The sequence below is a fragment of the Tamandua tetradactyla genome, chromosome 9 (assembly GCF_023851605.1).
Source record: "Tamandua tetradactyla isolate mTamTet1 chromosome 9, mTamTet1.pri, whole genome shotgun sequence".
NCBI classification, from domain to species: domain Eukaryota; kingdom Metazoa; phylum Chordata; class Mammalia; order Pilosa; family Myrmecophagidae; genus Tamandua; species Tamandua tetradactyla.
The window spans coordinates 49499405-49524759 of NC_135335.1; the positions used below are offsets into that span (position 1 = coordinate 49499405).

A 25355-nucleotide genomic window follows, 5' to 3' on the forward strand; every position below is an offset into this window, starting at 1 on the left:
TGAGAGATTTGATTAATTTTATACAAAAATTTTAGCAAAGAATTAGGTATAAACATTTAGGAACAATCACAACTCAAAATTCTTCAAATTTCCAAATTTTAACATGTTCTGAAAGGAATAAAACCACACCATGTTAAATTTTGGATTAGACTTAAATATTTAAAACATTTTCCATATTATATGAGGTCAAAAAAAAGTCACAGCCAGGTAAATTTATTTTAAAATAGAAACATACATACATTAAGCTTTAAAACAATCAAAACTTTAAACGAAAGAGGAAAAAGCCATCGGGCCACAGAGTGCCAACGTGGAATGGTTCTCTGGGCGTCTGAAATGCCCTGGGCCCTGCTCCGGTCTGCCAACGGCCCCTCCCGCCTCCAGGACTCCCGGCCTCTGCCAGGTGAGTGGCACCGCAAGGAGGGTACAGCCTACTGCCTGCCCACTGCCCTGCACCCAGAGCCGCCACGCGGCACAGGGGACGGGAGCTGCCACGCGGCTCTGAGACATGGCGGGGGCTGCCCTGTTGCGGGGGGGGGCCTCCTAAGTGCCCCCAGCACCTCCAAGCACAACGTAGAGGGAGACGAGAGGGCTGCGTAACGCTCACGAGGGTTTTGGCAGAAGATGTAGCTGTCCAGGAAATGCCACCAAAGCTTCCACAAATACTCAGTTACTGGACCCCCAACGCTTGTTCTCTGCTTTAAGACAGGTCAGAGGTGAGCGTGGACAGCCCCAAGGTCCTCCTTGGGCCTCAGCGCCTACTCAGCGTGAGGTTTCCACTTGGGCTTTTCCTCGTAGGACTCTCCAAACTCATTCACTCTGCTCTTATCCACAGGATAAAGCCTGGAACAAAACAGACACACCAGAGTTATTTCTGGGCTTGTTTTCTGTGTTTTTAAAGAGGAATAAATGAGTTTTCTTGATTCCTTTTCCAATAAGCGGCCACATGAAGCAAGTCAGTAATTTAAAGGCAGAATTGCCGAATCTTACTGCCTCCACCCACCCAGGGGCCTGTTTCTTTCCCCCAATATTAAAGGTCTGGCTAGTGCCCTTCTCACCAGGAACCAAAGCCAGAGGTCGGAGGACAGGGCATCAGCAGCGGAGGGGCCTGGGGCTTTCAGAGAACTCCCACTCAGGGAGCTGTACAAAGAACACGCCTGTGCCTATAGGATCCAGTGACAACAGCTGGTGCTTACACTGAGTGTTTCTGCGGTCTTACGTTTCAAGCATTTTGAAAACTTATTCCTTTTACCCTCAGAGACCCCCAGAGGGCCCTACTATCATTACCCCTGGTTACAGACGAAGAAACCAAGGCACAAAGAGGCCTAAGAGCCTGCCCATGTGGACAGAGCCTCTGCTATGGGACAGCTCCACGGAGTGGCCAGGGGAGGTGGTTTCTCTGGGAAGCGCCCAGCTACGCACCAAGCAGGGGCAGGGGCCCAAGAACCCCTGCACTGCACAGACCCATAAGGAACTCAGAGATCCGGCCACGGCAGTCCACGGCCACTCACATCCCCACTGGCACACCCGCAGCACCCGCTCTGGACCTGGGGACTTGTGGCCGAGCCACCTGGTACCCTCTGCCCACCAGGGGAAGAGGAGGACACGGAGCCTGCAAGGACTGCCCAAGTGGGCCTTGTCCAGGTTCTGATCCAAAGAGAGCCCTGGCAGGATGCTGGGAGCCCGCCTGCCAGCACAGGTTAGGGCCAGGGAGTCACGGCACAGTCCCTGTGGCTGTGACCGCACTGCAGTGAGTGACCCACAGCTCTTCTGTCCACAGACAGGCACCGGAGGAGGGGCTGGGTGACCCGGGGCCCGGACCTCCACTCAGAATAATGCAGGGTATGGGGGGCAGACAGGAAGCTGGCAGGCCCTGACCAGGAGCAGGTGGGCTCGTCTCCACTGCCGGCGCACGGGTGATGCCCTGTAACAGCCACAACACCAGCAGGATGAGCCCCCCTGAAACTCCTGGGACAGAAAGTTCTGGATGTTCCGAGCCTGAGCCCAGGCCGCAGTGTGACAAGAATGCAGGAATGGGGCAAGGAGAGGCGGCTCCACACTCTGGCCCCTCAGCCTAGAGGAAGGGGCACCCTGAGGGGCTCAGCAGGTGTCACAATGCCCGTGGCCACCCACCCTCCACCTCCAGGGACCCTACCCAAGTAACTCGGATGGGGCCCGCAGAGGGAAGGCTCTGCTGGAAGGGGGCATCCCTGCCCTGCAGACAAGGGCTGTCGGGGAGGCTGTGAGCAAAAGGCTCCTCTCCTGCCTTTCTCAGCAAGCCTGCAACCTGGGGGGGTGGAGGGGTGCAGTGTGGGGCCTTTCTGGGAGGGAGTCAGGGTCTGCCCCACTAACCCGAGGATGGAGAAGAAACAAGAGGCCGAGGGCTTTAGCAGCAGGAGCTGGGGGGCACTCTGAACAGAGGACACAAACTCCAAAAGGGAGGTGAAAGGCTGGAGGGAGGCCCCCAGACCCCAGGGGCTCCTTCCCATAGGCCCATCACAGCAACCAGGCAACCATGGATGGGGGTTGGGGGTAGGCCTGTGCATTTTGAAAACCGACCTACCGGACCGAAGGGCTTCTCCTCAATGCTCAAGCCTCCACCTGAGGACTGCAGGTGGGGACCAATGACCAAGACTGTCCTCCGCAGGGTGGCTCAGGCTCCTGTGCCAGGAGGTGGGACATGACTCAGAACCTGAGACGGTGGGTGCCGAGGGATGGGCCTAGAAGCTGCGTTTTCCAGGCGCCCTCTGAGCTGGAGACCACACATCCACCTTCAGATGCTCCAAGACTGCTTGTCAGGCACTTGTGAAAAGCAGTGTCGGGAGCGACAGGTAAGCAGTTTCTCTGTGCTCCACTAAACGTTGGCTTATTATGGATACTTAAACACTGTGAGCAGAGATGTGTACGCAAAGGGCTAACTAACTCACATGGAAACAAACATGCCTAAACGATAAACAGATGACAAAGGGCCAAAGAGTGGGGACTATTCCCGGCCAGCTGCACCATCAATAACGGACACAGATTCAGGCAACACACCAGTCTCCTGCAAATGTGCTTTCTCCTCAAATGCATAAATGCGTGCAGGTCACCTATGCAGATACAGCAAACCCATGAAGCACCAGCCCAGAGCAGCAGCACACTCACCATCTTTGATACAGGTAAACAAGAAACACCACATCGTCGCGGAAGCATGCCAGCCGGTGTGAGGTTGGCATGGTGATGATGAAGGCGAAGACGTCGTCAATGAAGGTGTTGAAAGCCTGCGAAGACGGGGAGGAGGTGAGGACACAGCCGCTGGGACTGCAATCCTGTGGCCCGCACTAGCAAACAGCTCTGCAGCAAACACGCACAACACGCCAAACAGGAGATGATTCCCCACACCCAGTGAGAGAAGTGCAAGATAAGCGAAGGGAGAACACTCAGGCTGAAAGGGAACGGGAGGCCTCACTGCTGGCTACGAGCCCTGACCTGGGACGCACGCAGGCCGACTCAGTGCCCGGCACACCACCTGGGAACCCCAAATAGGAGGGAGAGTGATGGGGGGAGGGGGCACTCAGCACGCAGGAGGACACGGTGAGAACTGAGAGCACAGTGACTTGAAGAAAAACTTGTTCCTCCTGCTCTCAGGACACAGATTTTTGCTTCATGAAACTGGAAAACACGTTAACTTGGTTTCTAAAGGCACTTCCAATTCACAGTGGATGCAGCGTACTTGAGCAAGCACTGGGAAATCCCATTAGCCCAACTCTAACTGACATGGGGCTTCCCAGGACATGCCCAGAAACTTCCAGAATCAGCCCTGATGCTCAGGAGATTCAGTGGACCCCTTTCGCCCGTACCAAGTTCCGTCACTTTATTTTACCCAACTTGCATCAGAGATCAGAAAGCCTTATTCTTTCCTAGTATGGAAGAGACTGGGGCCAGCAAAGTTTAAGACTGATGCGGTGCCTGAACGGGGGACATAAAACGGACCTCCAGTGCTGACGCTGCGTGGTTGTACCACCCCACGAGGATTTCCCACGTGCCAACATGTGACTTCTGACAACGCCTCTTTCCCTGATGACACGGTTATGTCGTAAGAACTTCAGGAGACACGGTCACACACAAGGGGCTGCAAGGTCTGGCTGACCTGCGCACCTCATGGGCCCGCCCTCCCCAGGCATGTGCTCTACAAACGTGGACACCTATTCCCAAGGGGGCCCCACCCCAGTAAATACTTCCCACATCACTAAATAACCTTCTAAGGCTACTGTCCTGGGTGTAAAGGTCATCCTGTGGCACATTAATCAAACCCTGGTAGACGCTAAGGCAGCTCCGAGTTTTCTGTTGTCATAAACACCCTTAACATCTACACATCTACACCTCATCAAATCCAGCACCTTCTCCTTCACAGAAATTCCCAGAACCATAATCATGAGGTCAAGGGATGGATACATACATGTATATATATTACCAAGAAGTTACGTGGCTTTTAACTCTTACCACGACAACTAGAGAACCATAGTCTTCAAAAGTTACCACAATGGCTCTTTTTCACATTTTCAAAGGAGACAACTTGACACTTTCCAAAAAAATAAAAGGCTGCCAAATGGATCCTGGACTGACGCCCTGTCCTCGTGCTGGCTTGGAGAGGGCGGCCCAGCCCCACACGGATGGCCACTAGCTGGATCCTGGACTAACACCCTGTCCTTGTGCTGGCCTGGAGAGGACGGCTCAGCCCCACGCGGACAGCCACCAGCAGGTCAGCGAGTCCCAGCAGCCGTGCACTCACCTTGTAGGTGAATGCCTTCCAGGGCAGGTGTGCCACCGACTTCATCTGCGAGGCAAGCAGGCAGAGGTCACTTGTGGAAAGGTCATCAGTGCATCAGTATCCGCTGGGGAGGGAAACCAGAGCCCCTGGCTTACCTTGTAGTTGACAAAGAGCTGGGGGAGCATGAAAAGAAAGCCGAAGGCATACACCCCTGAGGAGACACAAATGGCACGCGTGAAGGAAAGCTGCTGGAGACCCTTCCGTCAGTCGCTCGTCTTCAGATACAAAGAGAGAGCTAATATTTGGACAACTTTGTAGTCAGTCCTCACACAATGTAGCTTTCTGGCTGGCAAACTCACTCACATTAAGAACACCACCAAAGAGCAAAAGTCCCTTTTAAAAGTCAATCTAACTCTGCCTGCAGGTGAGTGGATGATCAGGAAAGGTTCTGCCGTGCGGAGCTGCAGGGGGGCTGCAGGGGAGCAGGCTGGAGTCAAGGGTGGGGACCTCACCATAGGCTGCCCCTGAACCCCGTGGGCCACTTGCCAGAGTGGACAAAAGCAGCATCAGGGTGGCCTAGCGGGGTAGGAGGGCCACCCAGGGCAGCTCTCAGGTCCGCCATGAGAGGAGGGGATGTGGCCAGGGGAGGCAGATGGCAGTACCGACCCTGGGGACCAGCAGAGTTTTACATGTTCTCTCCCCGGCCAGGGACAATCCGCCAGTCCCTATGCTTCAGAAAGGGGCTCCCAGGGATTGCGCAGACCAAGCAAGAGAAACAGTTCTGGCTGCAAATCCTGATACTGAAATGGGAGCAAACGGACTCACCATTGACGAAGCTGTTGATTAACCAAGAGTACCAACTAAAAGGGAGAAGAAAGGAATTTCAACTTTCTGGAAAGCCTAATTTCATACATCATTTAACATTCCTGTTAAACTGACTAAAGTCGGTTCCTTTGTGACAAGCCTCTTAGAGATGTCCAGCAGCTGTTGCGGCAGCCGGAGAAGGGAAAACTGGGGAGGTGCAGGAGCGCCTCATTGAGTCACAGGGCGGCCCAGCCTCTCGTCTGCCTTCCACTCTGCCCGACGCTACGGCGCCCTTTCTGTCACGCCTGCCTCTTGGAGCAGCCAAGCGGCCTGCACAGGGTATCACCAGCACAGGCCAGTAAGAGGCCAAGGCCTGAAGGCTTTGCAGTGACAATCTTTTTTCCTTAAGAATTTCTGTAAAAGTGAGTGACAAAAGCTGTAGGTGTCTAGCTCAAAGGCCCCAGCTAATTGATGGCCGTGCCACCAGCCTGTGCGTCCTCCTCCTTCCGGACACCCATGGAACACAGCAGCTGCTCGGCTTGTTACCTCTTTTTTCCTATCTCGAATTCCAGCTGACTTCTATTCTAAAATCCAGCATGCAGGGGGGATTCACTGCATTTCTTGGGCCTGAAGCTCACATGACATGTGTACTGTCTGGACATGGGGGCGCCAAGTGCCTGCAGGCGCCAGGACCTCACGGCTGCGCATCAGCTCTGCTGCCCCTTGGCACACCCCCCTCTGAGCACTGGCCGCCCTCACAGTTACCTGACAGCGAAGGGAACAGGGGCACAGAGGGGCTGCCTCTCCCCAAGTCCCACGGGCAGTGGTAGGTGGCAGGGCCAGGATTCAAGCTGACCCCACAGTGACCCCCTCCCAAGGGCGCTTCCCGGCCAGATGTGGCTCACTTTGGAGTCCCCACCCTGCCCTTCAGGAGCCCATCAGGAGCCCACATGGACTGTCCACCCAGACAATGGAGCAGGTGTGAGGTTGCCAGCCCCCTACCTTTTATACTTGACGTTCAGGAGAGAATAGACAGCACCGCCAATGCAGAGTGGGTACAGTAAGTAAGACAAGTACTTCATGGCCTGCCAGGAAACAAAGTCAACGTCCAGTTAAATATTCCAAACACTGAACCTCTGTCAATGTATTTTTCATGTAACTAGTTGACAATGACGGAAAACAAACAAAAAGCCTAAAACCCATTAATGAATTAACAATGGGAAGAAATCCGAAGAAACTTCTAGGATTACACAGGAAGAATGTCTTCTAAGTAATTAGAAGTAATTTATCTGATTTGAATTCATTATAATCTCAAAAAAAAAAAACTTGCAATGCAAACTGATGCCCATCAAACTGAGATGACCCGTTTATAGAAATGTTATATTAAATCAGGTTCAAAACTCCGGTGACCTGAACGGTAGGTGGGAAAAGGAGGACGGGTGCAGCCCCACAGGCGCAGGCAGCAGACCCCGGCCCGAGACGCCATGAGCCAGGCCAGCCCACGCAGGGAGCAGCACGGCCAGCTGTGTGGACACCCTCTTGTTGGAAAGAAAACTCTCTCCCAAGGCAAGGGATGGCAGAAGGGTGGCCCCACCCGGGAGGCTGGGGGCGCAGGAACACCTGTGTAGCCCCTTCCCCAAGTCTGTGCACACTCCCGGATCCTGGCCGTGCCTCCGCCTGGGGCGGTGCAGTGAGGGGCTGCCTTATGGAGCGTGAGGCTGCGGGGATTTGCACACTCGTGGGCCCTCCCTTCACTCCCACCTTTACCTGGGTGTCATACTCCTCGGTTTTCCTTTCAGACTCACTGCAAGTGCCAAACTGTTTCCAAATGCAACAAGATAACTAGTTAGTTCACAGAAGCAGGGAATATAATAGAAGCTTAGTTATGTATTACAGACCCAGAGACATTCATGGCTGAGAAAGTGTCTCCCCTAAGGCTGGAGGCTGGCCCTGGCGCACCTGCACGCGGGGTGACAAGGAAAACGCAATTTTCTTCATCCTTCACAGAACGCTCAGTGGACGTGACGTGGGACCCCCATGAGAGCTGTGAGGGGAAGCACTGAGGCCCTTTGGTTCAGGGTAGCTTCTGCTGTCACTGGCCCTGGGGGGCCACACCCCCTACACCAAGCGTCATGCCTGAACAAGGCCTCACCAACGAAAACTGTGTGACTCACCTGGGCTGCTGGAGAGTTCACACTGTTAGTTTTTACAGCAAAAACACTTCCTTGGAGAGCTATCCTTTTGACATTGCTCTGAATTTTGGGCAGTGCCAAACATCAGTAACAGTGGACTCAAATGGGCTATCAGTACAACAGACCAGGCTGGACTGGCTAAGTTTTCTGTCCTCGATCTACTGAGAAACAGGAAACCTGGAGAGTCATACGGCTCCTAGGTCTGACTGGATGAAGGCCTATCACACTCACAGCCACAGCTCAGACTGTGACAGCCAATATGAACGGACTGGCCAGAAAGGAGGAAAGAAGGGGGACAGGCACAGAGGCCGTGGGACAGCAGGGGGTGGGGTGGGGGGGCAGTCACTGCAACTGAAAACTTCACCTGAACTGCAGGTCTCAGTCCTCTCCAAACAATGGACATTTTCAACGCCTTTTTCACTTTCCACACCTACGAGAAAAAAGGGAAAACTTGTCAATCTAAGAATCCAAGGACAGAGAGATGCCAAAATCAGACACCTGGGCGCACTATGGAGAACCCCCGCATTCCCTCCTGCCCCTGCCCCCTGCTCACAGAACCCACCCACTGCCCCCGGAGCCTGCCCCTGGTCTTCAGCCCTTTCCCTCAGTGTCTACTCTAGGACCCCCCAGGGGAGACAAGGCAGGTGCCTTAGGCCTGACCCTCCTCTGGGCTTTCCCAGAAGCCACCTGGACAGCACCCCCTCCTCCTGGTGTCCTGTAAAGAAGGTCAGGACCAGGTCCTGAGTCTCCACGAGGGACCATCCACCTGTACCCACTCCTGGGGGGCTGACCAGGTATAGCAGGTACCCCCCCCCCACCTCCTCCATTCATCCATAAATCCCAAATCCCAACGTCATCCTCCAGGGTTTGGCTTCCAGCCTGCCCCACCCCACAAAGGGCCCCCTCCACTACACCTACTCTGCCCCCTTCTTGTGGGCCCCTGATAGCCAGAACGGGGCCACTGATGCCAAGTGCCTTTGGCTACAGAGGCCAAATGGTGAGCGTCTCCTCTCCTACTCTGCCTTCCTCTGTCCTGGGAATCCCGATTCCATCTGTCTCACAGACAGACGCCTCTCAGTGGGCTTCCAAGGCTGGCAGAAGCGGGGTCTTCTTGCTCTCAGTTAGTAAAAAACTGTCATGGCGGCTGCAAGCCACCCCACTTCAAGTCTGCTCCAGGGAAAGGGCAGGCACGTCCCAGCAAACCTGGTGCGGGGACCACTGGCCCGCAGCAGGCAGGTGCAGCCCCCAGCCGCCTCTCAGCCCCCCACTCACCTCGATGGCAGCCCCGACGCCGGCAGGGACCAGCACCAGCAGGCTCGTCTGCTCATCCAGGAGGAAGAAGAAGACCACCACCGTGCTGAAGCAGCGCCAGAGCACTAGGGGCAGGCAGGAGGGAGCTGGGGCCTGGAGCAGACGCTCGTCGGGGCCGTCCACTCCCTCCCCATGCCCCCCCCACACCCCCAGGCCCTGCTTGCCCGGGCTCCGCAGAACCAAACCACAGCTGATGCACAGAGCACAGTGGGCTTCCAGCCACAGAGGCCACTGGGAGAGGGGGACGACAGTAATACAAGGCGGAGAGAACCCCTCCTCATTGCCAACTACCAGCAGCAGGGGAAGGGGCAGACACGTAGGGCTCATGGAGGACAGAAGCGGAGGTAAAGCCCACTGTCTGTTTCAGAAGAGCAAACTCGAATGAAAGACTGAAGTTGAAGGGCAGCTTCCATACACTCGAACTAGGTCCTTCTCGTCTTTGGTGAGTTCTCTGAGTGGCTCAGCCAGAGCTGTGAACCTGCTGGTGGTCTCAGGCCCCCACCTTCTGTCCAGCTCGGTTTCTTCGGCTACTGACCCTGAGGGTCCCTATGGCTACTTCCTCTCCACAGCTACTGGGACCCAGGCTTGTTCTGAGGGCGTGCCTGCTGCGCCCTGGGGGAGGGGCCTCCACCCAAGCCTCTGGACTCTCAACCCCCACCCCACACACCCAGACATACCCCACCCTGCCCACCAACCCCCACCAAAGATTTAAAGTAACTCCCCCTTCCTCTATGTCAACTCATTTCAAAGAACAGTGGACCCATCAGAAACCCTGGAGGCCAAGAAGGCAGTGGGATGACATATTTAAAGTGCTGAAAACAGAAAAATGTCAACAAAGAATTCTGTATCCAGTAAAACTGTCTTCCAAAGATGAAGGAGGAATTAGGATATTCCCAGGTAAACAAAGCATAAATGAATGATAACCTAATGGTTTTGGACTCACAATGTGTAAAGACGTAATTTGCGAGCAGAATCACGCAAAGGTGGGGGACGAGGGGTTTGGGAAGACAGTCTGTGCACGCTACTGAGGTCCTTAAATGGGTATCAAAGCAAACGAGATGGTTATAAACCAGGATGGTGAGTGGAAGCCCTGGGGCAACCCGAGAGAAAGCATGGAGCGTGCAAACTCACTCGGACAGAGTGGAGTACCGGGTTCAGGGAGGGAGTGGGGGCATAAGGGAGCAACGTGACGTGCATACAGGGTGCATCCGTGGGGGGTGGGGGCACCAGGGTGCTGGAGAGGTCTGCGGGCCGCACCACGAAGGGACAGGCCCCATCCAATGGTCTGCTGGGGGCAGGGAGCGGGTGGGGAGAGTCCTCTGTCCTATAAGGAAAAAACCCAAAGAGATAAGGGTAATCACAGAGAATATGGACACTGGACTGAATCTGAGAATAGAGGGGAAGGCTCAAGTGACACTACTGGGACGTAACAAAGAATCAGAACAAACACTAATAGCTTTGTATCAACAAACTTTCTTCAATGTGGTGACTGCACTTAAGGTGTTTACACGAGTGACATCCTTGTTTGCAGGAAAGTGCATGGAACAAGGTGTACGACGTGCGACATGCTCTCAGTGTCAGAAAACAAATGACCGACGCATATGGCAAAGGTGGCAAAATGTTAAACCGTTTGATCTGGGTGTCTGGGGGTGGGGTTTGTTGGAGTTTTCTATATAGAGGTCATATTATTTTTGAGTAAGTTTAAAATGATTTCAAAATAAGTTAAAGTTTACACAAATGACTATGGCAGCCATCCACCTCCACAATGACGTGTGTAATTTGCATTAGTAAACACACCAGCCTGTAGAGAAAAAACCACCGGGAAAAGTAATCCCTGAAAAGGCTTATGACTTCTGCTTACCTAGATTCCTATTTCATCCTGTATTTATACTGACCTACGACAAACATTATTTTCTTTTAAAAGCTGTACTTTTTTATGAAAAGTTTTACTTAAAAAATTACTCACGCTTATTCATGCCCTTCTGCCTTCTGTGGACCGTGTTCAGAATGCACTGTGCAAAGCTTGCTCAAATGCACATGTGCACGCGGGAGCAGCTGTGGGTCTCACAGGGTGGGAAGGGGTGGGAGTCCTTTCAGGGACCCAGAACTTGGGGGAAATGCTACAAACCTGAGTCCCAGCCGAACCACCAGCGGCCTTCCCCTCCACCAGCCCCCACCATGATCACAGGTCCTACTCCCCTCCCTGGACACCGGACATGACGGCCAGCAGGACATGGATGGGAGACTCCTGATGCTGATGACAGCCAGGACCACCCCGGCCACCCAGGACCAGTGTGGCAGGCAGGCTCTTTGAGGCACAGAGCCTCTTTCCCTTACACTGCCTGGGTCTCTGACACCGCAGGCCAGCCCAACTCCTACCGGAGGTGGAGGAAGATGAGAGGTCAATCCAGGCCCACTGGCCTGGGCTCTCCTTTCTCACACTCCACACTTGTGGGGCCCACACACTGACTCTGACACTCTTCTCGCCACTCCCCCCACCCCTTCTGGAAGGATCAGCGTAGCCGGCTGTTCACCTTTTGGGCTATGCGGACCTCTCTGTGCCCCTGAGCAGGCCTGCTGTGTCGGCCCTGCCTGGAGTGCTGGTCCCAGACCTCAGTGGCCTCCTGGCTCACCCTTGACCTGACAGCCCTACCCTGAGGAACACCAGCCCTCGCCACCTGCCAACTCTGCTTTAACCTCCTGCCTAATGCTTGGTGCCACCTGACACGCCCCCCCGCATGCTTCTCATCTGCTCTCCCCGCTGGGATGCCTGCTCCACCAGGTAGGGCCTGGTGGCTGCGAGGTCGTCACACAGCACGGGTTCTGGTACAACGTCGGACATTGTAGAAAAAATGAATGCACCGGCAGCAGTGTGCCCACACGTGAGGCCTGTCTCTCCTGACCTTCCAGCCATCCTACAAGGCAGGATGACTGTTTCTGATCCACAAGGAGATGGTTCCAGAGTAGTCCAGTGAACTGTCCAAGCTGAAGTAACAGGGCTGGGGTTAGGCCCCCTCCCCCACGGTGACCGTATGCCCACTACTACTGGCAGAGCACCCAGCTTGGGATCTATCGTGTTCTCCTGACACAGCTTTCCTCTTTATTCCACAAAGTCCTGTGATCTATCGTACAGGCTGCTGACTACCGTACAAAAAAAATCTCCAGAGTTTGGCCCTGACTGACATTAGCCAGTGGGAAACTTTCTGAGTGCTGGACAACAGCCTGGAATCACCGTGGACGGAAGGCCTCGGGTACAAAAAGACCATTAACGAATGCTGACTCAACGAACCGGAGGGAGAAGGTGCTGCAGAAGGGGAGGAGACACAGAAGGTGATGGAACCAGAAGGGGGAAAAGCCCCACAATATAGGACAAGCAAACAGATGTCACAGGGAGAGGACCTGGGCTAGAAGAGGCAAGGGTCAGCAAGACAGAAGCATGGAGCTCCAGCCAGCTCCCACAGGGGTCTGGGAGCAGAGTCCCCCCAGCCTGGTCCCACAGACCCCACGTGCACTGCAGTGGTGGGCTAGGGCCTGGGATGTGTGGCCTTCAAGCCCAAGAGGCCCTCTAAGCTCTGCTGCAGCCCAGCTACTAGCAGCCAGAGGGACCAGCTGTTGATGTGATCACTGAGACAGCTCCCTGGGGACCAAGGTCACGGCAGAAACTGCTTCTCCAGCCAAGCGTGGGGACACCCAGTTAACATGCACATCTGTCATCAACCTTCTCCGGATGTGTGAACTGACACTGTCGGTTCTTTACCGACTGTAGAATATACTTTAGAGAACAGGTCAAATGTCCTGAGAGTATCTACCTGCTTTGGTGGACATTCCAATCATGCTTTTCTTTTTCTTCCAGAAACTGATGTCATTTTTAAATGCCAGGAAATCAAAGAGAAGCTGAAAGTAACAGACATGACAAATTTACCTCTTAAGTTTTTTCTATCACTCACACCATCCAGTGAGACTGCAGAATCATGGGCCTGGTTCTCAACACACCCCATTGCCTGCTGGGCATGTGCTAGGCCTAAATCTCAACGATGCTGCCCAACTCCTCTCATGTCTCATCCACCCACATCAGGATCATGTCCTTGGCATCTGTGACTCAACTTGTAGAAAAACACTCCAGGAGCTCCTTATGTTTCCTTTTCCCACTCAAGTCCCAAAGTATGCACTGCTGCTGGGCACCTGTTTCCTTGGGGTGAACAGTTTTACCTCCTCAGTGCATCTGCTTTAAAAAGGCAAGTGCTACACTAGTCTCTTCCCTGTTGTTTGTCTGAAATAGAAGGCAAGCTCCTGCCTCAGGGCCTTTGCATGTGCTCATCCACAGCTTCAACCGCTTCAGGGAATTGCTCCCACTTTCTTCAGGATTTTACCTTCTCAGCTATGCCATCCCAGGCTACCCTATTTAAAGTTTCAAATTCTCCCACCCACCAAATATTTCATACCCTTCTTCTCTGCTTTAAATTTTTACCTTAGCACCCATACATCGCTAACAGTCTACATCTCTTACTTATTTCTTTTTTCTATTTTAGGCTCAATAGACCAGAAATTCCCTAAGGGTAGGGATTTTTGTGTGTTTTATTTGCTGATAAATCTGCAGTGCCTAAAATTGGCTTACAGTAGGTGTTCAAGAATGTTTGCTGAATTAATTGAACAAATGAGTGAACATAAATTAACTTGTATATACTTGCTAAAATGGTGGTCATTGACAGGACCTTGCTTCGGTTTTATTTCCCTGATTACAGGGGAGGCTAAGCATCTTGTCCTGTGTTGACTGGCCATTTGGGTGGCCTCTTCTGTGGACGGCCCATAGTTGCTCGTTTAAATCTTAATTTTTAGCACTTGTTTATATGTTTTTGCTCTTATTCCTTTGTTGAATCATGCAAATTGCAAATATTTTCATTAGTCTATGGTTTGCCCTTTCTTTGTTGCACAGATGTTGAAAAAAATATCCCTGTTCTTGTGAATGAATAAAGGAAAAAAAAAGGGCAGATGCTAACTGGCACAGATCCAGCCCTTTTACTGAGAACCATCTTTCATCCCCATTACAAATTTGGAACGTTTCAACCCGAGCCGTGGTTAAAGTCAGAGGTGCTGGGAGCAGGCTCCGTGTCACGCACATGCCCCTCACTCTCTCTTCCTTCCACCTGACCTGGTGGCAGTGCAGGCTTGAACACCCCAAGTCAAATGAGCTTGGCGGTGGCAGCCCCCCCACCCCCAAGCAATGGGACACACACACTCACGTGGAACGCAGCGACAAAGAAGGTCAGAGCCAAAAAATATAAGTTGGTGTCAACAAAAATGCCCTTGACTTCATCAGCATCCTTCTCTGAAAACCCTGCAGAAAACGAAGACACGCTGTAATGGCAAATGGGCAATTTCAACCTTGCCTGGTGATACAACTTAAAACTGCTTAAATCTTGTGAACAGTGAAAGTTCACTTGACCAAAATTTCAACTACTATGTTCTGAATAAAGAAAACATTCAGATAATCACCAAGCACATTTTCAAAGAGATAAGACGGAAAGCGAGATATTATTGGTGATCTTTTGGGTTAAAATTACTTGACCTGCACTGCCAGTACAATGGCTATTTGAGCCTAAACTGCCCTGGAAGGAGTCGTCAGCGAGCGACACGAAACTCAGGACAGGTCCCTGGCAGTAACCGTCAGCACAGGCTCCAGGTGAGCTGCGCCACCCGCCACCCACGGCCCGCTGCCACGAGCAGACGCACCGAACTGCTGCAGGGAGTACACGGCGTCCTGCATGTGAATCCAGAAGCGGAGCTTCCCCAGGGAGATCTTGTCGTAGGACACCGTGAGGGGCAGCTCCGTGGTGGAGCGATTAATGAGCTGAAGGGAGAAGTCGCAGTCAGGCCTGCAGCTGCACGGGACTAGACCCAGCCCAGCACCCCCCAAGGAGGGGCCCTCGTGGGTGAGAGATGGTCCCACACCCCCAGGCGCTCTCCTGACCGCACCCCTCCACCTCCAGCCCACCGCACTGCCTGGACCAAGGGTCCTGACCCGCACTGGCACTTCAGCACATCCTACTGCCTCCGTGTCAGCCAAAAGGCCTTACCTGTTCACAGCAGAGGAACAAGCACCTGCCAGCACACGCTCATACCCTTGCCAGCACACACATTCACATCCCTGCCAGCACACACTCACACCCCTGCCAGTGCATATTCACACACACACACATCCCTGCCAGCACACACCTTGGACATACGCACCATATGTGAGCACTCACACACTCCCCTGCCAGAACACTCCTCGTACAAATGCACCCCCAGCAACACACACATCTTACATGTGCCCACAAACACACCTCTGCCAGTACATAATCACACACTCACACACACCCCACAGACATATATAAGCGCATACAAACACACCCGTCAGCTCACGCACAGCCCTGCCAGTACAAATCCACTCACACACACACACACACCCCTGCTGATGCCCAAGGCCACTCCACACTCTCGGGGGGAAGGTGGAGTGGCAGTCAGTGGAAGGTTCAGGGAAGCAGCAGCACTTGAGCTGGGCTCAAAAGGATGCAGAGCTGATGCCTTGGACGGGGTGGGGTGTCTCACAAAAAAAGCAGGGACACGCCAGCAGGCCTGAGGCATCAGACTGGGGGCTGGGACACAGAGTGCCGAGAATTGGGAGGGGAGACGGCAGCAGGCTGTGGCTGTCAAGCAGCACACGTGCAAGATGGGCCTTGGCCCCACTGCCCAGGGCAGGGCCCAAGCTCCACGTGACAGAATGTCAAGTGCGGGGCTGTACCTGCTGTTCTTGCTTGCCTTAACTCGCCCACCATGTGGCCCCAAAGCCACCAGGGCCTCTGGAGACCTAAGGCCTATGTTGGGACAGGGCCTCACAGTGCTGGGCACAGCAGCCAGTACCCATGAGCACAGGAGGATGGGGAACCCCACCCCTGCCAGTGCCAACACACCCGCAGGTTTGTCCCAGAAACGGCTCCAGGTGAAATGAGTCTTCATGACGGCACTAGCTCAAGGAAAAGCCAGCCGTCTACACATGCTTTCTATTAGTGAACCCCAGGATTCTCAGCCATGAACCTCAGAGCTACGTGACACGTAACAAGTGGAATGCCCAGTGAGCACTCCAGAAACATGGGGGCCCTGTGCCACCACCCCCATCCCGTCACTACTTGCTATCTGCCTGTGAAGGGCCAGCATGGCCACACCGCAACCTCGGTGGAAATGCCTCCATGGGGCTCCTGACAGTTTACAAAGCGCCGTCCTGTACATTTTGACAAAACTTGGTACATCCTGAGGTTTGCAAATCCTCATATTTTGCAAATATCCCACCATACACACCATCTTCCAGAAAGTGCAAGAAAGTGGACTGAACTGCAGATGCTGACATGGAGAAAACCAAGCAGGCACAAAGGGAGAACGGGAGCCACTCACCAGCATGCGGGCTCCCACGGACTGGTGACCCAGCTAGACAGCACGACTGCTGTTTTTGTGAGTGCCAGGGCCAGCTGGGCTTAGGAGACAGCACCTAGGCCAGGTGCCCAACTGCCATGCACCCACTGGGTACCCAGGCACTCCCTACCAGCTCTCAGTCACCGTGCACTCAGGGGCAACGTGGGGGGAGAACCCCTCAGGTGGTGAAGCAGCGGCTGAGAGCAGAGAAGCCCCAAGTTTGGTGAACACCTGCAAACGGCAGTACGGGGTAGGAGAGGCAGCACGGGGCAGTGGCAAGACATATGCTGGGGGTCTGGGTTCTCTGCATACGTACAGGTGACCTCGGCTGGATACCTGCTGTGTGGACCCAGATGAGCCCGTGTCAATAAGGATGACATGACAGGCCTCCGAGGGACAGGCATCAGGTTCTTGAGGTATGTGTGGCTTAGCCCAGTGCCAGCACATCCCATCAGGCTGCCAAAGGTGAGCCCAGACCCCTCCCACCCCATCAGACCACGAGCCGGACCCCAGCACCACTCCATCGGGCCGTGAAGGGTGAGCCCCGAAGCCCCCACTGGCTGAAGGCCGCCCCCAGGAGAGAGAGAACAGGCGTTCTTCTTGCTGCTGCAAGAACAGGGGCACCAAGCTCACAGGGCAGCTTGGTCAGAAGCCATGGGTCAAGGGTCAGAAGCTGTGAAGCAGCCACTGCTGCCTTTCACTCCCCACGTGAGGTGTGGCAAGCCCAGGTTCTGGCTCCCCACTCGGCTGAGCCAGCCCCTCCCCTGGCCCACTTTGCCGGCCTCATCAGGCATTCCTGGTCTCAGGGTCGCCCTGCGTCACCTACTGAGGTGCAGGGATCTAAGGCTAACAGAACTTACACACACAGCTTTGAACAGTAAGCTGCCTCCACCGTGAGCTCGAGTGTCCAAACACAAAGCATTTTCCAAGCAGGTTTTCCCCACAGGACACCGAGGCTCAGGGGAGGCTGTGGCCTATCCCAACCCCACAACCAGATCCCCTGACGCCCCGCCTCATCCCAGCCCTCACACCCTAAAAGAGTGTCTCCACCCCCACCCACAAGCCACGAACGGAGTTTTAGAAGCCATGCCATGAATCATTCACTCCAGAATAAGGAGGCAGCCCCAGCCCCACAGTAGGAGGATGCTGCCGCTAGGGACTTGGGGGGGACACTCACCATCAGGTCCTTCACCCGACTGCTCAGCTGGTCGATGAAGAGGATGGGGAGGTAGTGCACGGTTCTCCCCAGCTGGACCCTGTGGGTGAAACACACTTCCTGGGGACGCCTTTACACAAAGCAATGTGTTCGAGAAATCAGATTCACCCAAGACAGCTCGACAGCTTCATCCCTGACACGTAGCCACAACAACCCCAGCACCCAAGCCTATCACATCAAAGTAGGAGGGCCTGACAACCAGGTGTGAGAAGCCCCCCAAGACAGAGACAGCAAAAGGCCACTAGCAGGTGAGTTAAGTGAACTGTGACAGTCACACAGAGGGTCACCACTGACACGGTGAGAAGTGAAAAAGGAGTTAAACCCCATCCAAGGCGGCCATGTGGCTCAGTGGCAGAGTTCTCTCCTGCCATGCCAGAGACCCAAGTTTGGTTCCCGGGGCCTGCCAATGCAAACAAACCAATCTGCTTGCAAAAGATTACACCTGCAAGGTGCTTTGCACAGCAGCTGCCTCTGGGGGGGGGAGGGGGACACTTCTCTCTATATGACCTTTTCATACCTTTTACACTATGAGTCCAGAGATTCAAATTCTTTAAAAGGGGGGGAAGATTCCCCTCACGACAATACCAAAGAACTACTGAAAGTGAAGGAAAACAGTTTCCCTCACAGACATTTCTAGGTGCCGTGTGACACTCCAGTAACGATTTTAAAACAACACAGGCTCCAAAAGTAGGGGAGACACATACTTGCGTCTAACAGTTATGTTTAGCTAAAACGGCAAGAGATGCCAGAAGTAATGACCTAAAGACGAGGTTTTAGTAAATTTAAATGACTCAAGCTAAAAGAAAACATGAAGTTAACAGAGGAGACCAGAATCACCATGTGAACTATTCAAGCTCACACACGGCCACCTAATCGGTGCCCTCCACCTTCTGCCCACAGGAACCTTTTACCAAGAGTAAAGGGCAAAATGTGTGGCCTTTTCCCTTCTGATCTTCTTGGGGGGTGATCATCTGATCGGTTCAACCCCCCAAGAGGTGGCTTCAAAAGAAGGGAGGGAAAGGGTATGTGAGCCCCTGAAGCCCCAGCCTCCAGCCCTTCTCCCCCAACAGCAGCCTGAGTGAGAAGGCACAGCCAGTCCACCCATCCGGCCCAGCTGCTTTCCGCCTGCACCTGGCACACGAAGGGCAGGGAAGGGACGCGACCTGTCCTCCAGAACGCGGCCTGCACCCAGGACACGTGGCACTCACATCTTCATGTAGCGGTGCACGTCGGCGGGGAGGGAGGCGCCGTCAAAGACGAAGTCGTCCGCCATCACATTCAGGGTCAGTCTCGGCCTCCAGTGGGAAACAGGCTCATCCAAGACACTGGCCTGCTTCTTCTCAGCTTCGATCTGCTGGCAAACGAGACAAACGCTTTGTCCAGAACACAAAAGAGAGACTGCCGCCTTCACTGGGAGCAGGTCGGGGGCTGGGCAGATGCCGACTTCCCCAGACCCTCACTGCACACCCACCACTTCCTTTTCTCAACAACATTGAGGTGCTGTTTTTGTAACACGTGCTCACTCATCTCATCAATTCCTGTTTCTGAATCCTCAGACCAAGTAGGACCACTTTTCAGGAATCCTGGCCAGGGCCAAGCGCCCTGTGACATTTGTAGGAAATTCTGCATATTTAGAGATAAAGTAGCACTGCAGGTTGTGATGAGACTGAACCAAACACATAAGCTTGTGTGGAAGGAGATGTGTGAACGATCGGACAACAATTCCAAATAAAATTAATTTTATTAAAAAAAAAAATAAAAACAACAAAAATGAAAAAATAAAAAAACAAAAAAAATAAAAATAAAATTAATCTTATTTATTTTTTTATTACATGGGCAGGCACTGGGAACCGAACCCGGGTCTCTGGCATGGCAGACAAGAACTCTGCCACTGAACCACCATGCCCTACCCCCAAAAATTAATTTTGAAAAACAAACTCTGATTGATAGGAAAACCTATTTAATTTCAGATCTAATCAATCATTTTTAGGAAATGGTATCATTTTATTTATCACCAGTCTAAAGATACAGTTTAAATACAACTTCCACAAACAATGGTCTCCCAAATAGTAGTAACAGCTAGCATTTGTTCAGCATTTGCCATGTCCCAGAGAGAGTTGTATTGCTTTACATACATCACCTCCTCATGTCCTCACAAAAGTTTCAGGAGGAAGGGTTATGACCTCCCACATGAGAAGGAGGTCACTGGGGCTGGAGGGGACACCTTCCCAAGGAGACAGAGTGGGTGCGAGGACAGGTTTTAACCCAGAAGCTGTCAGCAGTGAGAGCACGGGCTTGCTTTCGAAACCTCCTCTTAACCACATGACAACCCTCTCTCTCTGCACACGGAACAACTTTACAGATGCTTCCTGAGGAGTTGCAATCTTATTGTTTTGCCAAGTCATCTCACCTTCTAGTCCACTCAGACATATCAGAATTCCCTCTGCTGCACCCACGACCTCATTAATCATCATTCATGTGATTTCCAGTTTTTTCTTTGAATGTATGGTTTTCTATGGATGTACAAAATATAATTTGTCCACAGAGCCTTTTCAAAAATTTAAATTATATTCGTAGAATAAATGCTCAAGTCGCTGTAGGCCGAACCCTCTAAGTTGGCTGCTGAGGGAAGACAGGTGTCTCCTGCAGCCCAGAGAGTGCAAGGCTCACCGCAGGCAGGGCCAGAGCATGGGGTGTGGGTAAAGAGGACAGCTGGTTTCTCCAGGGCACCACACTGCTGAACTCACTGATCTGGTGGAAAAAATGATCCACAAACCCACCAGAAAGTAGGCAGTCAAAAGATAAATACACCAAAAGGTATGCAAATAGCAGAGACTGCTTTCCTTCCCAATAAAAGTCACCAGAGCCCTAACTTCACACAAGAAGTGAGAGAGACCAGGTTTCCCCTGTTGGTGAACGAAGGAACTTACTTGAGTAGCAGACTCCCCAGTAAGCAGATTGATTTCTTCGGGTTTGGGGACCATGTAGGTGGTGAGAGGACTTACTAAGTGCACCTGCTTCCCATCATGCCAAGGCAGAATCCCAGCATGGTGAAGGAAAATGTAAGCATACAGTGTCCCATTATTTCTTGTTTTCTTTGGTACAGAAACATTAACGGTCCTAAAACAAATCAAATGACAATCCAATCACACACGTGTTATATTCTCTCTCTCTATGTATATACACATAATGGAAATTACTTAAATGTTTTTATAAATAACTGTTTCAAGACAACTAAGTTTAGCTGTGAAATGTTAAAAACGAAACTCACCTGCCTATAACTTACTGGAAGTATTAACTGCTGTGTTCATGGGACCGGTTAATTCTACTAAATATTACAATTTAAAAGGCCCAGAATTTCCCTAAAGCCACAGAAACAAAGTCTAGATTCCAGGCAAACAAGTGAAAAGTGTAATCAAAGACCCCACATATGTTTCTTTGACAGTCATGGAAATGCTCAGCAACAGTTCACACGGGTGGTGTTTTCTCTGTCTTTAAACAAGAGCAGACCATGGGCCACATGGGCCCGGGCCCAGGCCCAGGCAGTGTCCGAGTCGGGACACACACGCTCCACAGAACAGTGCTCCACGGGTCTGTCTCTCCACTTGCACACATGGCTTGACCTCCAGATGGCCACACAAACGCCAAACATCCCACCCGTTTATGATCACATTCATTCTTCCTCCTCTCTCTTTTTAGGAGTTTAAGGCCAAACAGGTAAGCTGTTCCTGCTACTATGAGAAACACAAGGAAACTTATGACTCCTCACTTCCAAATAAAGACGTGACATGACTTTACTCTTTACAAAGGAAGTCTCCTAGAGGCGCTCCAAGAGGCACTGAGGCGAGGGCACTGCAGGTGCAGCTCTGCAGCGGGGAGGCTTCGCCCCTCGTGTTCCCCAGGTACAATGAATACCCTGAGACAGGGCCAAGCACAAGCATTCAAGGAAACTGCACCAAGGGCGCTCATTCCTCTATCTCCTCCTCCAGGCTCAGAGTGATCATGCCAGGAAACACTGAAAACCTCGCCATCTACCCCTGACAACTAGCCCTGGACCTGGTACAGACGGGGCAGTAATCACGCCTGTGGAATTAAACTGACTGCAGACGTTTAAAGAATGTCTCAATGCTCCAAAAATGTGGGCAGCTGAAAGAGCCTGCATGGCTGGCATCCACCTCATGGAGGCCAGAGAGGTCAGTACCAGCCGGGGAGGCCCAGCAGAAGCCATCCACGGGCCTGGGCCTAGGCCTGGAGTGCCACTGTTGACCCTCAAATAGGCCAGCTGGTCAGAGGTCACCGGTTCTAGCACAAAGTCATATTTTAACGACTGTTTTGTCTGATGATGGCGAGACATAAAGAATTTAGAAAATAATTTTTTAAATTATACCTGTTGAATGTTTTGAAATTGGGATAAATATAACTCTAAAAATTACTCTAAGCGTGTGGATATGTTTTACATTGCTGCAGCTACTCCAGTGTTACAGTTCACTAAATTACGATTGTTCCTTGATCCTTTCTTCAAACCGTCTTTCCTCCCTGACTGGTACCTGAACTGCAACCACTGGGAAAAGATAAGTTGTCACTATCATGCAAGTGTGCCCCCATGCCAACTCACCCCACCACACCGCCTGCTCTCTGTGGCTGCTCTGCACCATCAAACTGCAATCAAAGGTGCCACCTGGCAACTCGACCATAAGCTTGTAGGGTGCACTCCAGCCACGGGTATTTCCCTAATGACAAATCCATAATCTACTTTCAAATAACACACGAGTGATTGTTTACATATCATACACAGGTCTCCAGTTAAAATGTTTTACCATTTACGAGACACTTCACGGTACTGCTTCTATAAGGTAACCTTACTAAATGCACCTGCTAACTTTTAACAGTGTAAACAGCAGCTCTCAAGGATTCTTCAGCTAAACATAAGGAGCATTTATCCTGTCATTGGCACTTTGTCTCATAAACATACCTTTCAAATTTCGACTCCACATCAAAATCTTCCACGTTCAACACGAGGTCAACGTTGCTCTCGGCGGCGAGGCTGGACCGTGTGGTGGTGTACACACTCAGCTGGACAGGGAGGGCAAGGAAAGACCTTCAGCAGGGCCCCTGGCAGAAAATCCAACCCCAAACAGCTAGCTGGGAGGATGAGCTGAACAGCCATTAAAAGGGAAAAAGCTTAATTTCAAATTCAAAAGAGACAGGGCTGCAGGCTGTGACAGGTGGCAATGCTTGCTATGTCTGCAGCAAAAGAATAAGAATTTCCCAAACTGCGTACTGACGGGGAGGGGATCCACACGGACAGGACGCAAACTACGAGTCCCTGGAGCTCTAAGAGGGGTGGCACCTGAAGGGTGCTCAGAAAATCGGGGTCAGAGAAGAGCCCCAGCCCAACCCAGTCCCAGTACCGTGGCCCAGGAAAGGGGGGCCTGGGGGTGGAGGTGAAGCCCGAGGGCGCCGAGCCCGGACGGCAAGGGTTGCGGAGGGCCGCGAAGACCCCCGCCCGCGCTCACCTGGAGCTTGGGCCTCCGCGCCAGGTAGGGCTGGATGCAGTTGCCGTCACCGACGCACGGACGCGTGTAGACGATGCCGTACATGACCCAGCAGGTGTGTACCACGTACACCACGAACACGCCCACCACCAGGCTCGTGAGGGAGCTGCGGCCGCTCCACATGGCGCCCCCGCCGCCGCCCCGCGCCGGGCCCGGGGAGGCCTCGCTGCCGCGGGCGCTGAAGGACTGCCTGGCCGCCGCGCTCACGCGAGAGGCGCCGCGCGCCGCCGCCACCGCCGCGGGGGAACAAACGCGCCGCGCGCCGCGGGCCACAGGCCGTCCCGCATCCTCCCGGCCGCGGACACCGGCTACCTGTCGCTGCGGGATTCGCCCGGCGCTCAAGCCGCCGCTTCCGGCCCCGGCCCCGCCCACCGGAAGTGCCCCGCGCAGCCCCTTGGGAAGAGAGTCGCGGCGCGAGGCAGTGACGTCGCCTGTCCGCGCCGCGAGCCCCGGGCGGGGGTCGGCGGGGCTTCTGGGGCCCGGGGCGCGGGAGAAGCCAGCGGGCCGCAAGCTGACCTCTGGGCTTCTGGGTGAGGGAGTACCCGGGTCCTCGCCGGTTTTCGCGGCCTCTTAAAGCCTAAAGTGCCCGCTTTAGGGGAGATTGAAGATCTGCTTTCATGTTCGGTTTTCTCTGCGGGAGCCCCTCGGGAGTAGGGTGGGTGGAAGGGGGACGCCTTTAAAGGCAAAGAAAGAGGAATAACTAGACTAAACCCGCCGGGGCCCCGTTCAGAGCTGGGGGCCGGCGGGGGGGAAGCAATCGCGGGAGGGTCGTTTCTCAGTGCTTGACGGCGCTTGGTGGCTTTCACTGTAAGGCCCTCGGATTGCCACCTGCTCTTTCTGTGTCTGCCAAGAAACAGTGTTAGGGCCCTCGCCCACGTTAGGGCCGGCTCTCTGCGGTAGCGCCGTCGCCTCTCCCTCTCCTGCCCCTCCCTCCTTCTCCAGCCCCCTTGCCGGGCCTTTCCCATCCGGTAGAACAGGCCTCCTTTCACTCTGCTGCCTCCTGTTCCTGTCCAGTTCTAGGAACTGGAATTGGGTTGGTGCTGTTGGGGCCCGCGTCCTCCTCTGGTGCCCATACTGCTTGAACAAGTGCTGGATTCTCTGCCCGATGCACACAACAGCCAATCCACGACACTGGGTTTCAAAAGAGAGAGTTCAATGCTGCACGCGAAGTATAGCCTATTGGCCTCCAAGGTCTTGTCTTCCCCAGTCTAAGAAATTCAGGGTTTTTTGGATTCAAACAGTGAGAGATGGAGCTGGTACAAATACAATAGTAATTCTATACAGGGCAGAGACGAGGCTAAAATGACCATTATAATAAGTATAAATAAAGGCAAAACTAGTTGAGTTTCAGTAATCTCAGCTATTAACTTCCTATTCTACAATATAGAAAAAAAGGTCTGTATAATGATTCAGAAATCAATAATATGTTAATTCTTAAGTTCTCGGTTATAGTGTCACACACGGTGGCCAGTATTTGCTCATCTAGGGCAATTCTAAGGGAGGGGAAGAGCCTCTCGGCTGAGTGGAGACCTGCCTGCCTGCTGAGGTGCCATCAGGTTCTGGAAACACTGGGCCTGGGCTATTGTTTTTACTGTCTTTTGGCCTTTACTCTCCTAGGTTCCCCGTATGATACCATGTCTCTATCTCCACGCAACTCTGACCTCCTGAGGCTGGGCTGCTACTGCGGCACGTGGGCAGCATGTGAAAGAATAGTCATGGGGTAGGTTCAAAAGAGCTTGGAAAAATTTCACAGGTGGATCCCATTTAGTATACATCCGGGCTCCTTAAACTCCCCGCTCTCTCAGTACTTCACTTGGTAAGGTAGCTTCTTATCCGAACTCTCCCAAAATCTCCCCATACTTAGCTGGCCTTGGTGTTGCTTGCCTCTCCCCTAGCCTCCCGAATGTATGCTTTTCCCTCTCTGATGCTTATGTTTCTGTCTCCCAGGTCACTGCCATCCTGGGTAAAGCAGGTCACACCAGCCATTTCAGGACATCTCTCCCTTCGCTCTTGGCATTGGACAGGTTGGTGCAATCAAAGTCTAGGCCAAGAGGCTGTGACGGCTCAAGTAATAAGGATGTCTT

The 25355-nt window shown here is 53.0% G+C and overlaps 2 protein-coding genes across 3 annotated transcripts in view; one reads left to right on the forward strand and one right to left on the reverse strand.

Annotated features, from left to right (window-relative positions):
• CLPTM1L (CLPTM1 like) lies at positions 1-23422 on the reverse strand. 2 transcript variants are annotated; one of them, XM_077116804.1, is made up of 17 exons: positions 23233-23422; positions 22689-22789; positions 20647-20836; positions 18925-19067; positions 17678-17756; positions 14785-14902; positions 14295-14389; positions 12864-12948; positions 9016-9119; positions 8108-8173; positions 7319-7369; positions 6554-6636; positions 5573-5607; positions 4903-4958; positions 4769-4813; positions 3142-3257; positions 1-840 (listed from the first exon to the last, which is right to left on the reverse strand). In XM_077116804.1, exons 1-17 carry the CDS (start codon positions 23392-23394, stop codon positions 756-758), a joined length of 1614 nt encoding a protein of 537 aa, XP_076972919.1. In that variant the 5' UTR covers positions 23395-23422; the 3' UTR covers positions 1-755. The 2 variants fall into 2 exon arrangements, with proteins under 2 accessions (XP_076972919.1, XP_076972918.1); XM_077116803.1 differs by having other exon boundaries at positions 18925-19070.
• The window catches only part of LOC143645692 (uncharacterized), a 5628-nt gene continuing 3665 nt past the window's right edge, over positions 23393-25355 (forward strand). The window contains exons 1-3 of the mRNA XM_077114900.1: positions 23393-23801; positions 24889-24991; positions 25219-25295. Coding sequence (XP_076971015.1) covers positions 23393-23801; positions 24889-24991; positions 25219-25295 — 589 coding nt within the window. The remainder of the gene's footprint in view (positions 23802-24888; positions 24992-25218; positions 25296-25355) is intronic.

What these genes read in the sequence shown, in the direction of transcription:
- CLPTM1L (XM_077116803.1), bottom strand. Translation starts at nt 23,394, where the DNA reads ATGTGGAGCGGCCGCAGCTCCCTCACGAGCCTGGTGGTGGGCGTGTTC. An exon ending in GTGCACCGCTACATGAAGAT is followed by an intron (nt 17,757 to 18,924) that starts GTGAGTGCCACG and finishes TTTCACCCACAG; the next exon opens with GGTCCAGCTGGGGAGAACCG. An exon ending in GGAAGGCATTCACCTACAAG is followed by an intron (nt 3,258 to 4,768) that starts GTGAGTGCACGG and finishes CCGTCTTCGCAG; the next exon opens with GCTTTCAACACCTTCATTGA.